Source organism: Castor canadensis, chromosome 11, assembly GCF_047511655.1.
Source record: "Castor canadensis chromosome 11, mCasCan1.hap1v2, whole genome shotgun sequence".
In the NCBI taxonomy this organism is placed as follows: domain Eukaryota; kingdom Metazoa; phylum Chordata; class Mammalia; order Rodentia; family Castoridae; genus Castor; species Castor canadensis.
The window spans coordinates 129,791,564-129,819,102 of NC_133396.1; the positions used below are offsets into that span (position 1 = coordinate 129,791,564).

The 27,539-nt window shown below is 48.0% G+C and overlaps 1 protein-coding gene across 4 annotated transcripts in view; it reads right to left on the reverse strand.

The window, feature by feature from the left end:
• Lgr6 (leucine rich repeat containing G protein-coupled receptor 6) overlaps nucleotides 1-27,539 on the reverse strand; it is a 115,166-nt gene that overhangs the window by 29,901 nt on the left and 57,726 nt on the right. For 2 of the 4 annotated variants that reach the window (XM_074048635.1, XM_074048634.1), the window contains exons 5-6: nucleotides 13,239-13,454; nucleotides 8,224-8,295 (exon numbers count right to left, since the gene is read on the reverse strand). In XM_074048635.1, the coding sequence (XP_073904736.1) occupies nucleotides 8,224-8,295; nucleotides 13,239-13,454 (288 nt within the window). The other 2 variants (XM_074048638.1, XM_074048637.1) reach the window with 2 other exon arrangements.

The following is a 27,539-nucleotide window of genomic DNA, read 5'->3' on the forward strand; positions in this document are numbered from 1 at the left end:
GAGTTTCTTTAGGTGTTTGTAAGTATGTCAAAGTCAGATGATTATGACTTAGAGGCTAGATGTCTATGTGTTGTCTGGGTTAGAGTAGAAACTTTTTGGTCTTCTGTTATACTAACAAGATCACCTTGAGCAAATAACTTGATTTTCTTAGCTTGCTTCTTCACCCACTGCAGAAGGCTGCTCTGTCACCTGGCCCAGAAACTGACACAGAGTAGGTGTTCAAATAATGCCAATGCCTTTTACCTGTTCCTTTCACTAGACTCTACACACTGGAACAAACACTTCATTCATTAGACCCTACAACAGTAGACACACAAGTTGGTCTATCTAATTTTCACAGCAATTAAGAAAGATGAATATCATTAAAGAGGCTTCCCCTTACATTTTATTCTCGAGGCTAATATTTATGTTTATTACCAGATCTCAGATAAGGGCACACAAAGGGAGGGATGTGGGAGAGCCTAGTTCCACAGTGGCAAACACAAAGCACAGAAATCTCTGATAGATTATAAACTCTAAACCTCTATTATCTCCCAAAGGGCTGGAACAAAGGCACGCAAGCACAGTGAACACATGTCTTAATTGCTCTTCGCATATTGCAGATGGAGCGCCTGTCTTGACTCTGTCTTGAATCTGCTTGGGGCAGATGACTTGGAGAGCCAGGAATCAACAAACGCTTTCTGACTAATAGCATTGTTTTACCTTCTAAACAACCTACATAAAAGGCCACCCATTAATAAATGCAGCAATTAGTAAAATTGTCATCAGTTTCTATTGAGAGACATAGACACACCCTCCCTCCTTCCACCTACACTCTCTTCCTTGCCAGAGAGAACGCAAAGGTATGATTTTAATGACTGTTGCTCGTCTCCAATACTGAGCTTACTTCTTGGACTAATGAAGCACCTGGGCTTACAGAAGCCTAGAACTGGAAGGGAGATAAAGGTAACAGTCCAAAAGCCCCCACAGTAGAAATCAACTCTAAGGTTCTGGACAGATGGAGTCCAGGGTCTGCTTGGACTGTCCAAGTGGGTAAGCACTCATGGTGCTGGCTGTCCAGGGTGGCCACTGCCAGACTGCTCCATGGACTAAGCAATACTTCCTCATCCTAACCTAGAGTGCCACCTTCACCTCCTCTCTTGGCCTTCATCCTGTCACCTGGAAGTCCATACCATATGCACCTGTCTTCCACAGGGCATCCTCACATTCCACCCAAAGCTTCTTCCCAGTTCCTTGAATTACATTGTGTAGACACTTCACTTCCTCACTGTCCTCCCCAGGAAAGTCCTTGTTGCTTTTAAGATGTGATACCCATTCCAGGAATGAGGGGAGGGGGGATAAAAGAGAATGAAGGAGGGGGGCTGGCAGAATGGCTCAAGTGGTAGAGCAGCTGCCTAGCAAGTGTGAGGCCCTGAGTTCAAATCCCAGTACCATAAAAAAAAGACAAAGAGAATGAAGGAGGGAGTGAATTCAAGTATGATATATTTGACATAGTGTAAGAACTTTTGTATATGCCACAATATACCCCCAGCACAAAACAACAACAACAAAGATATGATAGAACAGGACCTAGTCCTCTGGATGTGATCAGATCCCAGTGGAAAATCTGGGATGCCAGGGGCCCATTAATGTAGAGGACCTAAAGGCTCTGAGGTACTTCTGACCACAGCACCATGGGAAGGCAACCAGGACAAGGCCGAGGGACCATTGCAGTGAGTGCAGCCCATGTCCAGGGCATTTCCCTAAGTTAGAGAGCTGTGCCAGCTCCCAGGCTGTGAGAGGACCGACTAGTGGATATTTAAGATTGAAATTTAGTGGGAGGTCTGGACAGGATCTCAGCAAATATGTGGTATGGAAGTCCAGGATACCAGATGGAATAGAGGGGAAGAATAGAAAGAATGAAAGTAGTTGAGCCCTGGGGCATGTCAAGGTTAAGGGGTTAAGTGATGAGGACAGAAATGCTGGGAATAAGTTTAAAGGAACTCAGGACTTCTGGTCTAGAATCCTTTAGTCTCTGTGATAGGAGGGGCTACATTTTTGTTGTCCATACAAGTTCCCCAGAACCTACGATGGTGGTCCAGCACATACTAGACACTCATTTATGGAATGAGTGAGTCTAAGGTAACAGAAGCAAAAAGAGTGACAACCACCGATTCTTTCTAGCTCCTCCTTCCTGCAGATATGCTAGGGCCAGACTTCAACTTCTCACTCTTCTCCAAGGCATCTGCTAAGGATCCGTGACTGAGCTCTCCACCCTCTTAGCCTCCCTTCCCTCTCCATTTCAGACCAGCTGGCTGGGGTGCCTGGGAGAGTGACAGTGGGGGTGGGAGTTCAGAGCAATTTTGGTCCCATTGCCAGCAGGGAGGAAGGGGCAGCAGTGACAGGAGCAGCGACCTTGGAAAGGGAACGTTGTTCTGGAAAGAACTATTAATAACTCGTCCTGGTCACAGAACGCAGGACAAACTCATTGGGCAGCTCAATTTTCTGCCTGTTAAAAGTCATTAGTGGTTCTGTGGAGGAAGCCAGGAAAAAAAAAGTTTTATATGGAACAATAAATTCTTCTATAAGCCACAAAAGCCCACAAATTTGCAGCTAATACACCCACAAATGTAAGATGATTAAGGAGTGGAGAGGAAAGAGTTCCTCGATGCTCGCCCTCAAGAGGCAGTGTGGTCTTAGAGACTGACACTCAGCCAAGAGCAGGGAAACCCCAGTTCTGATCCTGCCACTTTATTAGTGAGTGACTTTAGGCAAGTCATCCACTCTCTGCCTTGGTTTCCCTATCTGTCAAATAAGGATACACCATTCCTACCTTGTCTCAGCAGGTAGTTGGGGGTAAGAAGGAAGATACGTAATGAGATAGCTTTCGAGGAAAAAATTTCTAGTTCTACGAACTGTGGGGAATTATTAGCTCATGACTAGTTGCCTTAAGCAGGCAAACTGGCAAGGTTCATCTGAACCTCTGCCTACCCATTATCTGCCCCTAGCAGGCTTTGCTATGGATCCTGCCAGTGAGTAGCTATAGTGGGTTCAAAGGATATGCTCAGGTCCTAACCCTTGGTCCCTGTGAACATGACCTTACTTAGAGCAGCTTCACAGAAGGAATTCAGTGAAGGATCTCCAGATGAGATCAGCCTGGATCTACAGGGTGGACCCTAAATCCAACGATAAGGACTTTCATAAGAAAAGGAGGCACAAACGAAGGCATTGTAAAGATGGAGGCACAGACTGGAGGGATCGGCCTCAAAGCCAAGGAATGCCAAGGATTGTCAGCAGCCACTAGAAGCCAGGAGAGAGGCGGGGAATGCGTTCTGCCTCAAACCCTGCAGAAGGAACCAACCCCGCCAATGCCTTGATTTTGAACTTCTGACCTCAAGAACTGTGGCAGAATAAATTGCTGTTTTGTTAAGCCACCAAGTTTGTGGTAGTTTGTCATGGCAGCCACAGGAAACCAAGAAAGTAGCCATCCCTGATTACCTGGGAATTCCTATTCATCCTATAGAGATGAGTCACAGCATGGCCCTTTGGATAATACCATCTCTGCAACCTTCAGGCAGTCTGTCTAACATTAAATGGGAAGGTAGGAAAGAGAATGCCAACATAAATTAATCACCAGTGGAGTTCTAGGCACTGTGTTAAGTTACATTAGTGAGGAATTTGTAACAGTTCTCTGAATTGTAAGAGATCAGCCTCATTTTCTATTTGTGGCAACCAAGACTTTTGAGAGGTCAAGTGTCTTACACATGTCACACACTGGTGGCAGAGTCAGGATTTGAACCCAGGACTGTTGATTCAATTCTAATCCTGGAAGAACCTCTTTGGAAATCTGCCTGGTGCTCTGTTCCAGGCCAAAGGCTGACTGTCAGGCCCAGGGGCAAGGGTTAGCCGATACTTTTAGCACCAAGGACCAGCCAGTAGAGTGAAACCTGTTGGTATTTGTGGTTTCAATGACAAAGAGTCAGGAGAACATTTCTAACCACAGCTACTGTTGAAGTAAAACTGTTCTGCAGAAACAGATCATTGTGAACTCTGTCACTAAAGGAGGTTTGACATGGGATGTACAATTGTGTATTAAGAAGCAGAATTCTATAAATTCCTGCCTTGCCCTCCTTGCTTCCCAGACCCATGTTGAATGCTGGTCCTGATTTAAAGGAGGAGGAGGGCCAAGAGGTTTCTGTTCTCACTACAGCACAGGCTCTCCTCCAAAGAGAGATGTCCAGCCAGCATGGGCTTCATTTGGGCCTGATTTGTTGAACAAGGTTTTAACAAGGCCCAGAGATCATCACCCAGGCCCAAGGAAGGGAGGCATTGTATCCTGGGGCCTACCCCTTCTGGGTTTTACCAAGATGCAGATACCAAATTCCAGTATGTAGGTAGTGGGGGTGGGCCCTCAGGAGGCAACTGGGGTTGCTAGACCCTTAAACATTTTTGTTGTTATGTATAGCAGGGAATTTGAGAACTATTATCTGTTGGGCTGGGATAGCTGCCTACAGTCTCCATGCTTGTAATTCCAAGCACTGACCTAGAGACCCTGGGGCCTGGTTTCAGGTCCCTGAGACCTCCTTGGAGATCCTTCCCAGAACCATTCATTATCATGGTTTCTTTTTCAGCCTACATATCTAGAAAATCCTGTGACTGATATGTCCTTGAGGGTACTAGTGCTACACAGAGCAACCTAGTATGAGTTTCTAGTTGCTTCCCATCACTTACAAACTATGCAAACAGGCAACTCACTCCAAATCTGTAGATTTGGTCTGATCTGAAAAGTGGAGATGTTACTTCATAGGCTGAGGGCTAGACCATCTCTGATTCAGAATTTCCCATTCTCACTGTGGAAGAATTTCTCATTCTCACTGTGGAAGAGGAAAGGAGGTGAGAATGCAAGAGAGAGCATGTCCTGTCCTCCTCTGGCTGATACTTCTCCGCAAAATCTAGAATGGTGGTGATATTGGGAGAAATGTCCCAGGAACCTCTTCTGGCAATGTCAGACTTCCCTGGAGCTCAGAAAGCTTGTTCCCAGGGCCCTTGGCATTTACATGCTGTTCTGCCCAGCAGGAGAGGGCGTACAATGCCTTATCCCCAGAACCTGCCCAAAGCATGGATTTTTCCTGGCCCCTTTGGAATAGAAGAGCACGGTGTACAACTCTCTCGTTTACCACTCTCCACTGAAGTAGCTGATTGTACAGGTGAAGCAGGCAAGGATCCTAGAGGTGAGGAAACACATTCCAGCTCACTCAGGTTGTGGAGACGGAGCCAAGGTTGGAACCAAGGAGCCTGGCCTCCAAAGATGAGAGTATGAGAGAGGCAGTTGTGTGCAGGTGTATTTGGGGTGCTGATGTGGCTCGGGGAGTCTCTCTCCAGAGGATGGTGGAAGGTGTGAACCACGTGGTGTGTATGCTGCATGTACCTAGTTCAGGGAGCCAATGTGGCCACAAGTGTGCATGCCCACACCTGGCCCCTCCTCCCAGGTGGAAAGGCTAGGGGCTGTTCTCCCTCCAAAGAGGAGTCTGCAGACAAGCCAAACCGCAGCTTGAGCCAAACCACAGCCTGGGCTCTGGGGGTTTGATCTTCCCTCGGCTGCCAGAGATGAGAGAGGTCTAAGTGGCAGAGATTTACGGGGCCCGAGGGAGAAATACCCTTCCAGTGAGAAGCACACATGAAAGCTCCCAAGTAATAACTGAAGCCGCTGAGTGTGCCAATTATGCAACAATTAAAAGGGTTGACTATCATTTCTTTTTCCTTTCATTCTCCCAGCCACTTCCCCCCACCCCCCACCGCACACATCTGGCTTCCCTAGCAAATGCTCTGGGGAACAGAGGATAAAGAATACACTTTTCCCCTTTCTAACTGGAGAGCAAAAGTTGGAAGAAGGGCTTAACCCTCAGGGATGGGGAGGAAGGGACATTGTTGAGATGGTGGCCCTCAGAGAGGGAGGGATAAAGAAGGAGAAAGGAGCATAGGGCAGGCTCCCATATAGCTGCCAGGCTGTAAGTCCACACATCATTTCATTTAATTCAAATGTCAGCCCTGTCAGGTCGGTATTATCAGTGACACTATCTTTCAGATTAAAAAACTGAGGGTCACAGAGGCAAATCATGTGACTAAGATCTCACAGCTGGTAGAACTGACATTGGACCCCAGGCTGTCTGATGCCAGGGCTTTGCCATAAGGCTATTCTGCCTCCACTCTGTAAAATGGGAGAACTTTTCCTTGTCTCTTAGTCTTGCCTTTCCCATCTGCAAAGTGGGCATGGCCCTTGGCTTTGTGTAGAGGGCCAAAAACTCCTGTAGAGAGATGAAAGGGCCAGCGGGTGTTGAGCGGCAGGATTGCTCTGTAACTCAGCCAGCACCAGCTGAGCCAAGGCCCTGTGCAGCAATCCAGTGGCTAATTGAGAAAGAATTAGGCACTGTGCCCCAAAAGTGAAGAAACAGCTGCTCGTTGGCTTTTTTGAGGTGCCAACTTACACCCAGTGTATGTGCCCCCTCCTCTCCTGATTTCCCAGCAGAGTGAACAGCCTCCACGTTCCAGGGCAGATGGCACTGGACTCCCTCCTGGCCCAATGTTGAATGGCGACTCCAAGCACCATCCCAAAAGCTCTGTCCCCTGAAGGGCGTAGCTATGGAGCCTGGGCTTCTCCAGGGACATGACCGTTTCGCACATTTGCCTCTAGCACATAGGTGGCTCTCAGAATTCACATTTCTCCAGGTAACAGATGATGGCAAGGCACGATCCCAGGACCTCTCACATATGGTTTCCTCATCAGCTTACCCTGAATCTGCTCTGTCCATACTGGGAGAGTGACTCTGGGGGAATCAGGCCACCTTGGACATTAATTTTCTCCTATGGTGACTTAGTGGGCCAGACTGTCCAGCTCGAACTGTCCAGCTGTCTGTGACAGCTAGGGAGGGAGTGCACATAGCTCAAGTCAAACACAGTGGCAAGGAGAGGTTCCAGCATTTCTGATGATAGGCTGGGACACACTGGCCTATTTCCCTGCACCCCACTCCTTGGGACTCAGTTGGCTGAAGAGTCAGGATATTGGGAGAGCTGTGCCTGACTCTGCCATTTCTCCTGCCATGGGCTGAGCCCAACAGAGCAGCCATGTTCCTGGGAATCATACCGCAGGAAAGAAGAGTGGAGCTTTGATCTGAGCCTTCTATTCCCTTTTCCCATGTAACCACAAAAGCTGATGGCAGAGGCCTCTTGGGATAGACTTTGCCAAATGGTTATCCCCAATACTTTGCTTCCTAGTCACAGCCTGTCCCCCTGGATTTTCTCCTGGCTGCTTTGCTTGAAAGTCCCTCGACTCAGGAACAATGCTCTGAGGTATGCGTTTGGTTGTGTGCAGAAAATGTGTGACCAACCTCTGATGCTGTGAGACCTTCCCCAACCCTCAGTGGCTCACAGTTCGATGACCTTGGGGTCTTTCTCTCCACACTGCTCCCTCCCTGACCTGTACCAGGTGGCAGTGGCAGCCATTCCCTCATGGGAGCTGAAGAACCCCAACTGGCATGGCCGGCCACACTCACAGGGCTGGTCAATTGTTTGCTCAGTTGGGGCCTACTCAGCCTACTCTGCGGGGGCTGGCAGGGCTCCAGAGGAAGTGATGGGAGGGCTCGGGTGCATTTTGACCTTAACCGGATTCCAGGATGATGATGTGTGAATAAATAGGGCTTTTTAAGAGTCAACAGCTTGGGTGCTTTTTATAGTCAGGCTGGAGCCCTGAATGGGCCATCTCCCTGTTAATCATTTAGTTAGTTAGATCAGTTGGCAAAAAATTCCAGCATTACTTTGTGATATTCCTCTCCCTCTGTCAGCAGCACCCTTAAACACACGTCAAAACTGCCATCAAGTCAGCCTCCATCCCCACCCCCGAGTCTTCTAGTCCCCAGGCTTCACGTCCTAACTCCTCCGGCTTCTCCTTGCATTTCTTATATCTGTGCTATTTTTGGTGGTCTCTGCTGCCAGGGATCCTAGGAGCCCATTCCCTGGGGCACTCTGAATTCCCACAGGGCACCTTCTGCCCACCCGAGGAGAAAGGAATTCATTCTGAGTGATGTTCCTGAGAAAGTGCCAGGAGGTGCATAATGGGTACAACCCTGGGGCTGGACCACAGACAGCATCCCAGCCCTGCGGGTCCTTCCTGTGCCCACACCTCTCACTCCAGGCTTGCAGGACAGGGCTTGAGCAGCCTCCCTACCTCCTCCCCCCCGCCACACTCACAGTGTCTCCAGATTATGCAGCCCCTCGAAGCTGTGGGTCCCCACATGCTGGATGCGGTTGTTGTGTAGATGCCTGTGTGGGAAAGAGAGACACGTCAGAAGGAGCATCACAGCATGTGGCCAGGGCAGATGAGCACACGGTGGCAGGAGGAGTAAAGTAGAGGCAGAAACGTGGGTAGAGTGAACCCAATGGTCAAACCTTTAGTCTCTAGGGACAAAGATTGACTTGAAGCCACAACCACACCACAGGCTACATCACGTTGACTTCCTATTGAAGGAACCAGGGCAAGGAGAGCCCCAGGCCAAGGTTAAAGAAAACTCCTGCTAAGTACTGGGTTGGGGGGAGCCCTGATGTCAGAGGGGCTCATGTCTGAGGTCTTTTCTATGGTCTTCTCCCTAGGGCTCAGCCAGCCTGACTCAGTGGCCAGACGTTCCAAGAGGAGCCAACACCAAACCACTGCAGACAACATATAATTAAAGGCTAAGCTTTTGGAGAGGCTGTGGACTCAACACTGAGAGAATAGGGAGAATGGCGAGGCCAGAGGAGGAAGGCTGTATAGAGGTAGTGATCCTGAGGAGCACCTTGGATTGGTGAACCATACCAGCACAGGGAAGGACATTCCAGGCATAGGTGTGAGTGTGCCTAGAGGCCAGGATGTGGGAATAAGCATAGCATGTCTGTGCAAGGTGGTGAAGGCCTTGGCTAGAGCAGGTGTGGGTTGGGGAGAAGGAGATCAGTTTAGGAGAGATTTACAAGGAAATAGCTGACTGAGAATAAGAAGCAGAATTTTCTTCTCCCAATTCCTACTGAGCTAAAATAACAGAAACCAGACCTATCCCACCCCAAACAGCACAATGAGCAACAAAGCCAGGAAAGAGACAGAGCCTAATGTAAGAAAATAAAATCTGAGAATTAAAACCTCCAAATTACATATGTACATATATATATATATATACATATACATATACATATACATATACATGTATATATATGGGCAGTACTGGGGTTTGGACTCCAGGCACAGTACCAGCTATAGCACTTGAGCTCCAGTCCTAGCCCTTTTTGCTTTAATTTATTTTTCAGATAGGGTCTTACGCTTTTGCCTAGGGCTGGCCCCAGACTATGATTCTCCTATCTCCAGCTTCCTCATAGCTAGGATTACAGATGTGCACCACGATGTCTGGCCCCCAAACCCCAAATCTTAAGAAAAGTAACAATGTGAGTATTCTTTGTTTTTCTTCCCTATTCCTGACTTCCAAAAGGAACAGATGAAAGGGAAAAGTAAAACAAAGGCTCTAAGTTACTCACTGAATAGGGGAAATGACTTGAAGTCATTTAACGTAGTTGAGGCAAAGGAAGCAGAGTGCAACTAGGTTAACAAAGACCAGACACCTCTTCAGAGCAAACCCCTTCCTCTCAAAATTCCACCAGGACACAGAAAATGGGATGGAGCCTAATCCACCCACTGTACTGAAACCACACACTGCAGCCTGGAGGGGAGAACCACTGGAACCCAAAGATGACGCAGCTAGACCAACTGGCAGAGCTCCCCAAGCATAGCCAGAAACAAGAAATCACAGGGCAATTGTGACAACTCATGACAGGGCAACAGAAGGAACAGAAGAGAGGAGGCAAAAGCCAGGCAAAGCTCCAAATCTAGAAAAACAAAACAAAACAAAACAAAACACCACAATTCATGAATGAGGAACAGAAGGAGATCCATCATGATTACCTTCTGCTACAAAACAACCCAAGTAAGGTTTCAAAGACAAATTTTTTTACTGAAAGGACAAATGACATTGTAGATTAAGGAAACAAAACTGAAAAGCAAAACTACATTATTTTTAAAAACTAGTCAATAGATTTGAAACAAGGAACTGTATAGATACTGCTGAAAGTTGACTCGGTGTCAGAAAGCTTAAGATAATCAGGGTGAACATGGTGGAATGAGATAAAGGTTAACACGCAGTAGAAACTGGGCTGGGAATGTAGCTCAATATTAGAGTGCTTGCCTATGATGTGTGAGACCTTGGGTTCTGTCCCCAGTACCGCACCAAAAAAATATTAAAAACTGATCAGTGAGGAAGACATCAGGGCGATTGATGTCTCTGAGGAGAGAATTAAAAAACAAATGGGACTGAAGATGAAGTCAAATAAATAATACAAAAAATTTCTCTAGAAGAAGAACAGAATCTGCAACTCAAAACACATTTGTTCTAGGAAAATTAAATCCAGAACATTCTACACTGTGACATATTAAGGTTCAAGAATTTAAAATCGTCTTCAGGCAGAAAAAGAAAATCACTTACCAGGGGTAAAAAATCAGGCTGACCTCCAAGATGTTGCTCAGATACACAGGTCAAACTCATCCAGTATAGATGGGAAGAGACAGGAGTCCTGTGATGTTGCAGTTGGAAGCTCTTGTCTGTCTTCCCCGTCCCCATCCTCTCTATCCCTGTGCCCCAGGGAGTTTCTGATCCAGTAGGAAAATGAGCCCCTGCCTTCTGGGAACAAGCACTCTCTTTGCTAAGGCATTTAAGTTTTCTATTTCCGTCATACCTCTCTCCTAACTGCCACCAAACCCTGTCATTCTTCCTGTTTCCTGTTGAACTCCTGACTCTATTTCCTACCCCCTGAACCTCCTCCATCAGCTCTGGTCCAGACACTCTCAGGTTTCTAGACACTGAGCTCCAGGCTTCCAACTCTCTCCTCCAAACCATCCACTCAGCCCCAAGTCCTGGGCACCTCTACTACCTGTGCTATGCTTAGAGTCTGATGAAGAGACAAGATTACACACAAGGCACCACTGCTGTCCAATGAAGTGTTACCTAGTGGTCCTGTCAGAGCCCTAGCCATGATGGGATGGGGTTCTACATCTGCCAGAGCAAAGCATAGGTCTTGGGTTGAAAAGATGCCCTACCTCCTCTACCATACTTGTCTGCTCATACCTGCCCTCCCCCTTTGGTTTTAGCCAAACTTCTTTCTTGTCTATCATGCCCAGTCTTCCTTATTTGCCTCTTGGGCCTCCCTACAGCTCACTCCAGGTCCCTGAACAGTACTCTCCAGCCTCTTCTCCCCTTCAGGTCACGTCCATCTCATTTGTGAAGGACAAAGGGTAATGTGTCTAGCCTTGCCCCACGCAAAGGGACCTGGTTTTGTTTCAGCTTTGCTCCTGCACCAATATGCTTTTTCCTTTAGTCCCTGTCCCTTCTTACACCCAGTGGGTCTGCCATGCCTCTTAGATCTATACAGGCCTGACTTGCAGCCAACTCCTTGTCTTCTAACCAAAACTTGAAGTCTTCCTGATTCCTTTTCTTCTTGGTCTTCCACCCACTGGAAACCTCTAAAATAGATCAATTCTTCCTTCAAAACATCTCCCACAGTCGTGCCGCCCTTCCATCCTCTCTGCTGCCTCCCTAAACTGGACTTTGATACGCAAAGTCCTTCAAGCTGACCTCCCTGTTCCCATCCATACTTCACATTGATCTTCCTAAAATACTCCCTTTCAACTGGCAGATAAAAGCCAGATTCCTGTCCTGACATTGTGAGTCCCCAAACTCACCTTTCCAGCCTCTTCTCCCACACTCTCTCCAGCCAGACTGGCCTATTCACTGAACATCCCTGACTTTCCTCTATGTCTTCAATGCTCTCATTCTCTTTGCTTATCCAACTCTGCCATCTTTCCAAGCCCGGTCCCACCTACCCAGTGAAACCCCTCTCACCCACCTGCTGTGGCTCCGCCTCCCTACTTCTCCCATGCTGCTATGATTCTGTCCTTACCCTGCCTGGCTATGTTAGCAGAGCTATACAACAGCCTGAGTTATCCTTCCCATGGTTGTTGTGCTATTTCAGCTAGATGGTAAGCCCTCAAAGGCAGCAGCTCTGGCTCATCCTTCTGTGATCTTTGGTGCCCACATAGGGGCTGTGTAAGGGGCTGCTGCCACCCATATATCTGGAAACCACCATGAAGTTCTCATTTTTCCAGTAGTCTTATCTCTTACAGAGACCTGACCCCATTCCCTCATGCTGTTACAGGGATATCACCACAGCTAAAACAAACCAAGTTATTTTGTTGACTCTTCAAATACCTCATTGACTTCCAGGAGACTGGAGGGTGTGTCATCTTGATAGAAGAATATGCTCCATAGGATATTCATATAGGGTTTCCATGTACCAAGGACAGAGCATCAGACAATCTGGTGCTTGCATTTTCATTGCTCCCATGGAACTAAGCATTGTCCATTATTCCCAGGCCTGGAAAGCCACACCAGATTTCCAAAAGCAGAGGAGGCAATGCTGCCATTTTGTAGTCACTAACACGCATGTTCCTGAGCCATGTTCCTACAGCAATTAGTATGTAACCCAGAGCAATTACACATGACCTTCAAGCCCTTAGTAATTACCCTATGAACTTACCAATCATTCATAGCAATTAGCTGGAAGCTAATTTGCACTCCAAAGTTCCTACTGGGAAGACAGAGTTAACCCTAGTCCCCATTCCTCCTGCCAGGGATGCTATCTCCCAGGTAATTACCCTGACGGGGCTTTGCTGTCTAATTACATTGATGGCTTTTTCTGCTTCTTTAGGCCTGGGAAACAAAGTGAATTTATCCTGTCCCCGTGCCAAAGCACATGACTGCATCATGTGATTGTCAGATGTGGTGGAAATGATTTAAGAAATTCTTAACTTACACTCCAGTTAGCAGGGTATGGTTATCATATTTGCATAATGAAAAAATAACAGCTTAATTTCTATCTTCTGATTATAGTACTTTGGCCCTGTAGTGACTGTCAGAGCACTTCTATAGGTCTAATGTCATCTGCCTTTGAGATTATCTTATGAGGTCAACTGCGGATGGATATTCTCATCTCGTACCAAGGAGAAACAGAGCAGAAGATCCAACAACATGCACAGAAGAGCAAAGCTAGCTAGGCTTTTGATCCAACTGAGAAAGCATACAACCTCCAGCCCCATGCAGGACCCAGTCAAGGATGGGGGCCGGAGCAGTACTCACAGCACCACAAGGCTGGTGAGGTTCTGGAAGGCATAGTCAGGAATGTGATGGATGCGGTTGAGAGCCAGGGTCATGGCCTGCAGGGTAGGAAGGTTATTGAGGGCTCTGACAGGGATCTCGGTGAGAGCATTGTCATCAAGCCAGAGGTGGCGGAGAGAGGACAGCCCCTCGAAGCTCCTCTCCGGGACCTGGGAGATGAGGTTGGCATCTAGGCGCCTGGTGGAAGAGAGGAATGAGAAGAGTCAATCCAACAAGGGAGGGCCAGTCAGTCCCCCAGCAAGACTTCTGAAGTACACTGAGACTAAAGTTGTGACAAGGCCACTGTTTATTGTGTACCACACCTCTTCAAGTTCCCATATTTGGCCTCTATTCCAACCCATAATTCTTAATCCTTGTGTCACACATTTCTATTTATGACCCCCAACTCTTCCTCTCAGACTCAAGGGTGGACCCATAGCCCATGGTGGATAACCCGTATTTCTTCCAACCTCCCTGGGCTTCCAAATCTATGCCATGGCTCCCTGCTCTTACTGGGACCATTATTTTTCCCAACCCTGTCCTCTTCAAGTTCATAAAATCAACTTTCCCTGGAACTGGCAGAGGAATATCTCTTCCTATTGGACCTAACCAAAGAAAAATCTCTTCCTAAAGATGAAAGCCGTTGTCTGTCATCCATCCCTAGCACTTTTTGTTCCTTTTCCCTTCCCCAAGGACCCAGTAATTTTGTGGGGCTCCTGCCAAAGTCCTGGAGCTCTTGCTGAGTTGAGGTCCTAGCATGCCGCAGATGAAACTCTTGATTTACTGCTTCTCAGAACAGGTAAACAGATGGTAGGTGTCCATGTCTTTGCACAGAGATTCCAGTATGCTATAAGAACTTCTGAATGAACCCTACAAGATTATGGTTGCCCAGCAAATCAAGTAGACTGCCCACCTTAGCTTATTACAGTGTGCCCAAGTCATGTTATCTTTTATCCATATACTACTGTCCCTGCCTCCTGGTCCAGGACTTAGGCTGAAACCCTACCACCCCATGCAGCTGGTGCCATGGACAAAGAATAATTTTCTGTGACCATTCCATGGATCTACTCTTGAACTTTGCTGTCTTGAAGGGGCTCTTAGCTCTGAGCCATAGTTTTCCCACACAGGCATCTTGTACCTAAACCATGGAAACTCCAGCCCTTGTCTACTAAAGTCCTAAAGACTGCACAATCCTAAACTCAAAGGAGAATTGCTGTAAACAGATGGTAGGAAAAAGGTGACTTCCTTTCACCCAACACATAAGCCAGTTTGTTGAAGGTTCAGCAGTGCTTCCATCTTTTCCTAAGTCACTTTACCAGGGCCCTCCACATCCAGTCTCATGTACCTGTGGGGGACCCCCTGCTGACCAGCAAGAGGGCTATAGTGGACTGGCTGACATGCAGCCTTGAGTAGAGAGCAAACTGACCAGGTAACCCTCTAAAACTGCAATTAGGAAAAATCTCCCACCCACATCAAACCTGACCTGATAGAACCAAAAACCCCTCAGGGAGCACCCTCTAATAGCAAGGCCTGTCACCCCAATGGTCCTCAAATGGTAGTCACCATGCTTCTGATGGCTCTGACTGTGGCTGAATCACCAGGGAAGCTTTGTGAAAATACAGGCTCCCATTTGCTCCCTGGGAGAGCTTAGAAGGACTGGGGTGGGGTGGGCCTGGGAATCTGTCCCTAAAGAATGCACCATTATTTCCAGGCACAGACAGGTAATGGGAGCCACCTTATCAGGAGAAACTAGCCCTAGATCTTCAAGAAAAAGGACACTTGGGATAAAGCCCTTACAACAGCTCTGCGACAGGGCAGCGTTCGAGAAATGCCATCTGCTGAGAAGATAGTGTCCCTGTCCTTCTTCCTGGAAGGACAATGGGAAAGCCAGACTGGTTGTCACAGTGCAGCAATATGGCACCTGGTCCAGGGCATTGGGGAAGGCTTCCAGGAGAAAGTGACATTCACATGGAGACCTAGTGGCCAAGTAGGCCCAGCTTGGTGAGGAGCGGGAACATTTCCAAGAAAAAAAGCATTGTAGGGGACCTGGAAGCAGACAGGCAGAGCTTCTGGAAGGAAGAATGAGGGAAAGAATGAGAAAGTGCATGGTGAAGTTTGGAGGGCATTATAAGCAATGCCACTGGAAATTGGACAGCAACTGAAGGATTTTAAGAAAGGAAGGATATAGCTAGATTTCTGTTCTATTATTACAATGAAACCCATTATCTTGTATAGTTAATATATGATAATTTTAAAAAAGAAAGATTCCCCTGGAGACCCAGTAGATACTGGGAAGGGTAATAGTGAAGGTAGAAGATTAGCAGAGATAGTTGCTTTGGATAATCAGCATGTCCAGAAAGGGACAACAACACCCATATCATTCGCTCTAAAAATTTGAGAAGTGAATTTAACCACCACAGTGTCCAGTCCCCCAAAATGCCCTCTTTTAACAGTGAACTCCGTTGTACTTCACCTAGGATAGTACAGTGTTGGCCCACCAGGACTTCTGGCACAGTAAAGTTACCTAAAGATTCTTGAGGTGCTTTTAGTGTCCCATAATACATGCCCTGTCCCTGTTTCCTTCCTGTACACTGAGTGCTCCCTCACCTCAGCCCCACTCCCAGTGTGCCTGGGATTCCACAATCCAGGACTATGGATGGTTGGTCAGTGTCAACTTGCTCCTATCTCCTGCCTACCCAGAAAACTGAGCCTGGACAGTGACAACCACCCACACAGGAAACCGAGACCTTTCTGGACTCACATGGCCTTTGTGACTATTGTGCCAGCACTTGGCTCAGTCAGTCACAGGCAGGGTATTCTTTCAAAGAGCCCCATTTCCTTCAGTGTTCATATTACCAGACCCTCAGGTGGCAGAACATTCTGCTTGGGCTGTAACCTCGGTGGATCACAGTCCACAGTGAGCAATCCTCCTCCTGGCAGCCCTGTTTGAATCTCAGTTCCTTATTGTAGTAAGAGCTCCTGCTTATAGAGTGTACACTTAACTATGTTCTAAGAGGGTTCCATGGACCAAGTCATTTATTTTCATAACCTGTGAGGTTGACATTATGCAAATGAGAAACATGAAGTATAGAGAGATTAAGTTATTTGCCCAAAGTCAAATGTCAGATAGGTTGTAGAACCGGAATCTAAACCCAGACAATCCAGCTCTAACGTACATTTCTCTAACCATTATGCTACATCCCTGGCACTCCAAAAAGTCACAGTTCATGATCCTCCCTAATTTCTACACCAATCTAGAATGTTCCCAGAATACCTCACTCCAACCTAACAACAGTCTCTGGCACGCACACACTTGCCTGGCTACCCCATTGAGGAGGCCTAGGGTTATATCACCTAGCTTGGTCATGTTGACCCCACCACCCACCTCTACCAAGGCAGCAGTGGACATATCAGACCTTCTTCTAGGTCTTTGCCCCATAACTCATGGCACATGGGACATCAACTCAACATCACCTAAATCTTGTTAGACCTTAGGCCCCACCCCAGACTTACTAAAGCAGAATCCGAATTTTTTGTTGTTGGTTGAGACAGGGTCTCAATATGTAGCCTAGGCTGGCCTTGGACTCCCAATCCTCCCACCTTGGCCTCCTGAGTGCTGAGATTACAAATGAGTGCTACCACACCCAGCAGAACATGAATTTTAACTTGACTCTCAGGTGATTCATTGGCTCATAAGTACATTCATGTTTTAAAGCACTGAACCAGATCTTCCAGAGCTGTGGATGCTCTTGTCTTATGGCCATAGATAACTGAACAAGAGAAGAAGACTGAATGATTAGTAGAGGCCATTCCATCCTGTGGTTGCTCTTAGACTTAATCCTCAATTACTCCAGAATATGAGAACTCAGCCTCATTTCCCTGGTTATAGTAGGGACGATGGCAGACACTGTGTTCAGTGTTGAATTCCTAGTGCCGAGCACAATACCTCCCTGACAGGTGGCACTCAATCGGTATTTTGGGATAAATGAGTGAATGAATGCCATCTGAGTCCCCATCTCCAAGTCCAATACGGATGGCCTGACCAAGCACACCAGGAATCTGAGGAAGGCCATCCTATCACCATGAGGGCTCTCATCCCCACCTCTCCCCATCCCCAGAAGACACCTAGACTCTCCTCTTGACCCCAGAGAGGCTGTCTTAGGGAGTGTGGCATCATGGTCCCAGCTTTCTCCAGGACCACAGACACATATCTAAGTCCAAAGTCCTGCTTAGCACCACACAGAAGTTGTCTTCGAGACTGCCTTCTTCAGGGAAGGCAGGACTGGACAAGGAGAAGTAAGAAGCATGGTATCACAAATGAGGGTCTGGAGACCAGAAGCTCCAGGGATGGTGTGGATGGAGGAAGTGGGCACAGATTCTACACACCCTTCTAAAGTCAGATGGATAATGCCCAGCAACCCGGTGCATGTGGGGGCTCAGGAGGGCTGGGGCCTGGTTGATCTGACAGGTCTGAACCTTGTCCTTTATAACTGATGACCTAAAGGGTAAATTCACAGAGCCTGTTTCCCCAATGGGGGCAGTGCTGCCTTCCCTGGTGCCCCAGGTTGGGAAAAACTGTATGTAACAACCATGGCACCAATGATTATCACCGTTTCCATTTATTGGACACTTGCCATATGCCAGGCACAGTGCCAGGTACAAGTAGGCGACCTGTGCCTTCTCAACCACAATGAGGTAGTTCTGGTTAGCCCCATTTTACAGAGATTAAGCTGCCTAAATTCACACAGCTAGTAAGCCAAAGAGCTGGGGTTTGAACCCAGGTTCTCTGACACCAAAATCCATGTGCCTCCCCAGTGTGATGCCAGAATCTAGGTGCATCAACAGGGGTGAAAGCCTGCTCAACTAATTGAAGACTGGGAACAGGGCAGAGACTTTGGCTGGGCTGAGCATGGAGCTCTCATACATATGACCAGGGAGAGTGCTATGAGATACACAGAAGTAGGACCAAGCAGAGCAAGGGGAAACAACCTTGTATTCCGTGAGCTCAGGAAGGATTTGGAAGTCCCCTCTTGCACGTGAATGCTTATGTCTGAGCACATGTGTACCACACGCTCACGCACATAACCTATGATCCTGATCCATTCATCTGCATTTTGTGTAACCCCCAGGCAAGAGAGCTTGGGAAGGGGCACTGCTACCAGGCTGAACCAAGCATAGCTGTTGCACAGGATGGGTCTTCTTTTGTCAGCTTCTCAGGGAAGGGCACACTGCATGAACCTCTGGCAGAGAGAGCCAGACTGCCACCATGCTTCCCGTCTTGTGCACAAATGTAGTAAAACTGACTATGCCTGGGAGAAGAGGTGTCGGCAGCCCTGTCCTGACACTTGGGGACAGGGATGTGCCAAAGGGGGAAATGAAGCCAACTGGCAAATGGAGAAGGTAGGGTGAGCACGTGGAAGAACTCATGAAATTCAGTGAGCCTGTATTTGTGTTCAGGGTGAACATGGAGTCCAAGCATTTGATTCAGACCTGCTGGGCTACAGGGTAGATGGACCCAGGGTAGAGTGGTTGGAGATAGTGAACAAAAATACATGCTGTCCACATGAACTTGAATCATTTGAATTTGTTACAAATAATAAGTAACTTCTAGAATAACTATGTCCCATGCAATATTTGGGACAATGTCCCAAAATTCAAATGGATATCCAAATGGGATATCTGAATTTCATAAATTTCATAAATGAGAAATAACCTTTTAATGCTAGTGGGTCCCATGCAAGATTTGTATTTACCTGACAACTCTGGTCCAGGGGCACCTATGGGTGTGGGCAGAGTGGGCTCAGCCACCAAACAGACGCAGCCACAGATCCCCTCCTTCAGCTTGTGGCACTGGTATCCCTGGCTATTCTCCTTTTCCTCCCCTTCTAATGGGTCTATCCAGGGGGGCGGCCCTGGGGATCCCAGGGATGAACAGGGTGCCTGGCAATTGTAAGTCCTGGAGACAGCAGTCAAGGAAAAGGAGCAATGCTGGCCTCTGCTTACTCCCTCTCCCTCTTTCCTCTTGTGGGCATCCCCCAACAGGATCCTCTGACTGTTAACCACAGGTCAGCAAATTGGCTGCAGAGAAGTCCCTCCTGCTGTCTTCCCACTGGCTGTCTGAAGAAACTCTCCCAGCCCCTTTGAGCCAGAGTTCAGGTTCCCCTGGGGTCCTAGGTCTGGGATGATGGGCCCTAGGCTCCTCTGCCATTTGAGGGTGGAGGGGGATCCAAGGAGCCTATGAGCAGCAGAATCTGCCACTTGGGACTCACAGACCTTTCTGAGCAGCTCCCCATCAGCAGGTAAGAGAGCCGATCCTGACTTGGATTTGGCAGGAGGAAGAGAGCAATTATACCAATTAAGCCCTGGAATAAAATCAACAGCGCTTCTCTTTCTCCCACGTGAGCCCAGGCCCCTCCAGTGCTTTCTGATTATAATTCTTACCTGCGGGTAATAGGGCAGATTAGCTAGGCTCTCACAGGCCAGTTTGGGCTTGCCTGAGCTCTGGGGAAACAGCTTAACCTCTCCAGGGCTAAACTGTTCCTCACGCTTCTCTGGGTGAAAGGCTGAGGCTGAAGAGGAAGGGGCAGAGTGAGGGCATCTGGCCATGAGGGGGACATGAGGATTCCACTTGACTACAGTGAGATGAGGACATAGTAAAGTAAGTTGTAGCAAAAGAGCTTTAGATGAAACAGCAGGAAGTTTTTCCTTGACAGTGACCCAGAAGGACAATAGCGTAAACACAGAACCACATTACATCCGAGCCTAAAGGACCCTTCCAGCCCCACTCATCTCTTATGAGGAGCCTGGTACCCTGAGAGGTCAAGAGAAATGCTCAAAGGGCTGGGGCTCAAAACTGGGCTTTTTTCCACTTTACTAGCTTAGCTTCCCCAAAGGGATGGCATATATCCCTCTTAACTACAGGAGCTGTATTTCTATTTGGAAACCAAGAGTTCTTACAGCCCACAGAGGACTAGACTTATCTAACAGACTCCTCCTAGGATTTCTCTACAGCATCCTATATCCTACCAGATCTTAGTCACATACAGGATAAAATGGACAGATTCAGGGTTCCTAGCAGACCACCAGCTAGGATTCCTTTTAAATGAATATTGGCAACAACCTCCAAGCTTAGCACCTGGCACATTGTACCTACTTTCTGAGCACAGGCTGACTTAGACTCTACAGGCCATGATGCCATAGGAGAGACAAGGAGGACAGCAGGAAAAAGAGGGCAGGTGTCTTTGACTCTTATTCTACTCAGGTCACCCATGAGTTAGGTCCTCTCTCAAGCTCTGAACAACACGATACAAGAGAATAGCAACTATAGGATAGGGGTCCTCGGGATCAGAGAGAGGCTGGAAACCAGGATTCATAAGGAAGTGGTATTCATGGCCTGAAGGAGGGCTGGAAGGAGCTCTGCTTCTTATCCAACTGGAGGAAGGCAGGCCTCCAGGGCCCTCCCATAATGTAGTTTGTTTCTCCTACGAAAGAATCTCTAGTCAATCCTAGGACATAGAGGGTTCCATTCCCTCATCAACCCATCAGGTTTTTGCAGAGAAAGGGACCCAAAGCTTCATTCAGATGCTGAAAGCTCAGAGAGGGGGAGCCCCTTGCCATCTGTCATCCAATGGCCAAATTCAGGCCACTGAGATTGGTAGAACTTCTCTGGCCTAACACTTGTCCCGACCTGGCTGCCTCCCTCTCTTCTTGAAGCTGCCTACCACTCCTGAGTAGGACAGCTATATAATTTGCTGGTTCCAACACAAAGTGAGAACACAAAGTCCTTGTTCAACAATCATTAAGAGTTTCAAAATGGTTATAACAGCCCTAAACCAAGTGCAGGGCCTTCTGAAGACAGGGCCCTATGCGGTCACACAGGCATCATGTCCATGAAGCTAGCCCTGCAAATTCTTCAACCATTATAGACTGGACCTTCCCCTCTTTCCATTTCTTAGTTGGGACTGGGAGGGGAAGAAAGAGACTGGGAAGGGAGGGAGCTGGTGGACAAGGACTGTCCATTTGACACACGGCTGTTTTTTACTTCTAACCTCCACCCCCAGCACAATAAAGGCACAGACTGACTTTCCATCGAATACAGGGAAGGGAGAGAAGAGGGAAAGGAAGGGGGAGGGCATCTCAGGCTTTGGTGGAGTGGAGAGGGGAGGGTAGAAGGGGAGAATATTGGAAAAAAAAAAAACCAGCTACTGTGGAAATGCTTATTCTGTGGGGAAAAAATTCCACGTGGGAGCTGTTGATTGTTTGGAGGGTCCATAGCCCTGACTGGGAGCCTGCCAGGGAAGGAGAGAGTTCTAGCAGGGAGCAGGCTAGCACCTGCAGAGCACAAGAAGGGGGCCGCCATAGGTAGCAGGGCCCCCACCTCCCACCCCAGCACTGGCCGCCAGTGCCAGTTGCTAACCTCTGCATTGAGGGCCACAGGGTTCCAAAAGCAGAAGGGCTCGCTCCCTGTCCACAGCATGACATCGTAGTCCTCCTGGCAGGACGGCTCTCTACCTGGGGACCAAGCAGACTGGACCCACAGATGCAGCCCTGGGATTCGTGTTCTGTCACTTATCAATGCTGCTCCAAGGCTCTTTATGGGCTGTTTTTGTTTTTTTTTTTGGTGGCACAGCCTTTACTGTCCCCAGGAATCCCCCACTGCCTATCACATTGCTTAAAAAACCCTTCATTGCAAATGACATCAATGGATGAATTGATCCTAACAATCCTGCCTCTATGCCAGCACTGTGCTCAGTTCTGGGATCAAATTTGAGTAACACACCGTCCCTCTTCACAGAAGCTCTTAGACTGCTTATTATTTAATAAAACAATATAAAGACCTTAGCTAACATGCAGTAAGAGCTAGCTGATTGGCAGGTGTGCTGAGCATTTAGCATATACTATTTTTTTCCCCCAGTAGTACTGGGGTTTGAACTCAGGGATTCATGCTTGCTTGGCAAGTGCTCTACCTTTTGAGCCATATCTCCAGCCCTTTTCGGCTTTTTTAGTTACTTTTCCATGAGGGTTACAAGTTTTGACCTGGGTGGGCCTGGATTGTGATCTTCCTACTTATGGCCTCCCTTGTAGCTGGGGTCACAAGGATGAACCACCATGTGTGGCTTGTTGGTTGAGATGGGGTCTTGCCAAGTTTTGGCAGGATGTGGCCTTGAACTGTGATCTTCCTGATCTCTACTGCCTGAGTAGCTGGAATTACAGGTGTGAGCCACCACACCTGGCAATATCCTTTCATAGTTAATCTTCACCCCAGGCCTATGAGCTAGAAAACTTATTATTCCCACTCCGCATGCAGAAAAGCTGGCTCAGGAAAATGATACCATTGATCTGACTCCAAAGCCTGTCTTGTAACCTACAACTACAAATGCTTTGATCCAGTGTTTGGAAAATAGTCTGGTAGCCAGGACCCACTCTTTCTGCCTGTGGGAAATCCACAAAGACTTTGGAGAAGAAGTGACATTGAGCTGGGTCCAAAGGTAGGAGTAGGAGTTTTCTGAAGGTAGAGCATGAGACAAAGAAAGAACATAGTGGCAACAAGAACTACATGAGCAAAAGCCCACAGCAGGAAGGGTACTAAGTGAAGAGTCAAAATTTGCAAGTGCACGAGAAGGGGCCGGAGCCGAGGTGATGGAAGATGGAGACGGGCAGATTGTTAGGACTGGGGCCATGGCTCAAGTGATAGAGACCTGCCTAGCAAGCACAAGGCCCTGAGTTCCAACTTCGGTGCCACCAAGTGAAAATAGACAGGGGTGGGCAGATTATGGTAGATCACATATTGAACTGGACTTTAGGAAGATCACCAAGGCCATGGTGTTAAGACTGGGTTGGGGATGGGTAGAGGCTGTTTCCAGGGCATGAGTCAGAGCTGTCTCAGTATAAGAAGGAAAGGCCTTTGGGGGACAGGACCCAGGAGAGTGGAAGGGTACGGACAGAGAGGTGGGGACACCAAAGAAACCCATATTAATTTCCCCAGACTGTCAGGCAAGGGACCCCAGTGTACACACTACATAGCGCTCAGCTACACGAGATGGAGGGGACTCAGGGCCCACCATACAACTCTAGAGCATCCCATATGTGGCCTTAGGCTGCCTAACTACCTCAGGGGGGCAATGGGGCAGGTTGTAGGAAGTCTACCCTTGCCCTCAGCCAAAATCCAGGTCTCTATCCTTGCATGGTTTAGGGTGGAAAAGGGAAGAGGAAAGAGTTGGGTAACCCTTGAACCACAGCTCTTCCTCTTCAAGGGGCCACCACACAATTCAAACCATTGATTGGTAAGCCTTCCCCTCATGTGGACTTGAGCATCAAAGTTTGTCCCAAAAGGCCCTTACCAGCCTGTGGAAAGAAACCTCTCAGCCAAGGGCAGCAGTCCAAGCAGAGGTCCTCAGAAGGTAACACTTTCAAGTTAGGACTAGACAATGTCTGTCCAGATATAGTAAACAATCCTGGAGTGCTTGCAATGAAATTCCATCCACATCTACTCAAGGAGGCTTCCCTTCAAGCAGTTCTCTGTGCCAGACACCCATGCACATACAGCCAGGGTAACAAAGGATGCCCTGACCTGCCACCCTCTGTGACAAAAGATGGATGCCCCTGAACAACACTGTCCAGTCCAGTAGAGCTCTCTGCAACAAGAGAAATAGTGCTATCTAACGCAGCAGCCACTAGACCCAGGTGGCTGTTGAGCACTGAATCAAAATTTTAATTTTATGTCATTTTAATTACACATACAGCTAGTGGCTATCCTACTGGACAGCTCTGAGAAGTTAGCTGGTGTCTGTGGGAGATGCTGGGGATGCAGAGATAAATGAGATCTGGTTCCTGCTCAACAGTACATGAGTGAAGATGAACTAATAAACTGTGTGTATATGTGTGTGTGCTCGTGTCAGTGAGGAGGGGCATGAGCTGGGGAGGGTATGCACTGCGAGCTGAAGAAACAGACTGAAGGGTGTGAATCATTAGGCCAGGGAAGGTAGACAGTCATTCTGGAAGAGGTCAACAGGTAACATTCATACTGAGCCTTGAGGATTATTTCTGTGTTTTCCTGGAGCATAGGGCCAGAGAGATGGGGAGCTGGGAAGGAAGTCAGTCAAGGCAGAGGAAAGCAAAAGCCAACTTTGTACTTTTGAATGACTTTATCCACAGGCCCACTTTCATTGCTTTTCTCCTCCATTAGACTGGAAAGCCCAGAGAGCCCAGGGAAAATCTTCATTTTCCCTGAAACTTGTCCACAGTGGATATTCAGTCTGTGCTTTCTTTTTTATGGTGCTGGGAATTGAACCCGGGATATGTTAGGCAAGCGCTCTACCACAAAGGGAGCGAGGATTTCTGGCGGGGAGAAGAGTGCTTGAGGTACCAAATAAAGCCCACCATGGGAGAGGAAGAATAGGCAATTGTGTGCAGTGGGAGCAGAGGGTACTGGGCAAGGAGAATGTACTTGCAGTTGGAGGCTTGATGAACTTTAACTTGTAGGGACGGGGAGGTCTGAGGCTGAGAAAGACAGCTCCGGTGGGTTGGGGATGGAGTTGGCAAGGTTTTGTACCTCTGTGCATTTCCCCTTCTTGGGCTGTTTCTCCTCTGTGCAGAGAAGGGTCCTATGGCTCTGTCCTACTAGGTGTCTAAGTCATCTTTGTACAAATTCTGTACTGTGCTCCTGTGTTCCCAAGACAGGGACCTTGCTGAACAGGCCAAGTTACAAGCATTTGATGTCACGCTAAGGCAATCAACTCCACCTCATACCCTGCAAGCATCTCAAGATGACTAAAATCCTAATGTTTGGATAGTATTCTTTTCTTAGAACTGTTTTTAAAAACTTGGCAAGTAGTATTATTCAGTAGCCTTTTAGTAGAGAATAGCTTTTTGAGAGAAGTTTCTGAAAATGAGACACAGACCTGGAGGAGTGTATGGAGCTCTGAGCCAGAGAGATGGGAATCTGGGAAGGAAGTCAGTGAAGGTGGAGGAAGGCAAAGGTCAACTTTGGACCTCTGAACCATGGGCCCACTTTCTTTGCTTTTCTCCTCCATTAGACTAGAAAACCCAGGGAGCACGAATTGTGCCACTTCTTTCCCTGAAAGAAGCAGGTACTCAGTCTGTAGTGGGTTTGTTTCCCTTCCCTCGCCTGCCCTCCCCTTGCCTCTCCTCCCCTCCCCTCCTTTCCTTTCCCTTCTCTTCCTTTCCGTTCTCTTCCCTTCTTCCCTTCCCTTCCCACTAAGGATTGAACCCAGGGCCTCACACATGCTAGGGAGGTGCTCTGCCGCAGAGTAACGCCCTCAGTCCCAAGTCCGTGTTTTCTCGTGGTTAACTTATGGGCTGGTGAGGTGCTTCAGTAGCAGAGGGCTTGCCTAGCATGTGAGAAGCCCTGGGTTCCATCTCCAGCAATGCAATTTTTTTTAAAGTAATGGAAATTTCTAGCACTTTACAGAGAACTGTCTGCTAAGAAGAGAACACAATTACAGAAATGAGAGCTGAAAGGGACCCCAGACGAGGGAGCCCTAAGAGACCAAGTGACTTTCAGACAGTGAAGAGATGGCAGAGCCAAAGAAGTCTGTGAGCTTTGAGTCCAGTGTTCTTTGAGTCTAGTGCTCTTTTCTCCCTACCCATGTCACTGGCTGTGTCCTGGAAAGAGCCTGGGTTCCAAGAGCCATTTCTCCACAGCATCCGACACTTGGGTCCCATTCTACGACCCCAGCCATGACTCTCCACATCTGGAACCTATCACCAAGCCCTCGCAGAAAGCGCACCCATCCTGAAAAGTCCAGAAGCTAAAACTCTTGGGACTTGGAGCCTGAGCACTTCTGGGGGACGGGTCCCCATCCTGAGAAGGATCATGGGTTGCAGAGAGGCCAACTAGCTATCAGGAGCTTTGAGGAGGAACAGGAGCTTCCCGGCAGGGGTGGGGTGGGGGTGGGGAGGTGGAAAGAGACTGGAATTAACCTTTGTGTTCCCATTCATGACTGGGGAGAAGAGAGGCCTAGGGCTAGAGCATCCCTTTTCCTTCTCTCCCCAGACAAGGGAAAGTCTTTTTGTTGGAGGAAAGGGATTTCATCAGTTCTGATTTATGCCACCTCATAAGCTCCTTCTCCTTTCACCATCAGCCTTCCAATAGATCAAAAGTGGATATTAAAATGCAGGCAATTCCAACTTGTTCCCAGGCCATGCTTAAAGCTCAAGTCACTCTCCCCTCCATCTGTCAGGAGAATTGATGGGCGTGCTCGAGCCCCCGAGGCAGAGAAGCTGCTTCCTTTGTATACATCAAAGACAATACCTGAACATTCCTGCGAGCCATCCTTGTGTTCTGTTCGGCAGCAATATATAAAAATAATTACGCACCCTCCAGGAGGGAGGCAGGCAGAAGACTGTGCAGCCTTTACGAGCTTCCCCTGAAGACACAGACCTACAGATCTGGGCAGAAGGCCAGCTTTGTGGGTGACAATCCCGGAATCTGGGGGTGGGGACTACAAAAAAGCTATCTCATCTATCCCCTTCCTCCAGCCATTGGATTCCAGACATCAGGCTGGTTTCTGGGGACCTGCCTAGCTGTCTGAGATGTGTTGGGAGCTGGGTCCTGTGGTTGCTTGGGCCTGGATGCCTGCCCTTGGCAAAGGCAGCTGTGGTTGGTGGAGGAAGAAGCACATGGGGATTTTCCCAACTTGTCTCTCCAAACAGGACACAGTGATGTCAGAGTTTAGGGTGACAGACTATGAGTGACATCCCAGTGTTTTAAAGGCATTATTAACAGACCCTGTAGTAATAAACATCTAGGAAAGCCAAATCACATATTTAAGATTTCTAAAAATACCATGGGAGAAGGGGGAGAAGAAGAAAGGGGGACGTCCATATTAGTTCCGGCTTTCTTAACACATGGTTCCAGTCATTTCCACAATCTGTTTTCTCCTCCTTCATTCCCAGGAGTTCCCAGGGTCCCTGTGGACCAGTGTGAGAACTGGAGAAGTTACACCTGCATGGTGTTAATTGTCTTCTTCTCAGCCTCACTGCCTCCTATCCACCCATCGATCCACTCACATAGACTAGAGGACCCCCTCGTCCCCCACGTTGTGATCTTGTTTTTCTCTTGCTCAGAATCATCTGTGGCTTCCTGTCAACTCCAAAGACTTTAGCTTGGCCTTTGAGATCCCATTCCTGTAAGGGCCCTCTCATCAACCTCTTTTCTCAGAGGGTCCTTCCAATTTTCCATCTCAGCTGCAAAAATGCCTCTCTCTGCATCTACTCATCTAGAGTCTATGGCTACTCATACCTGTACCTTTGTAGAGGCTG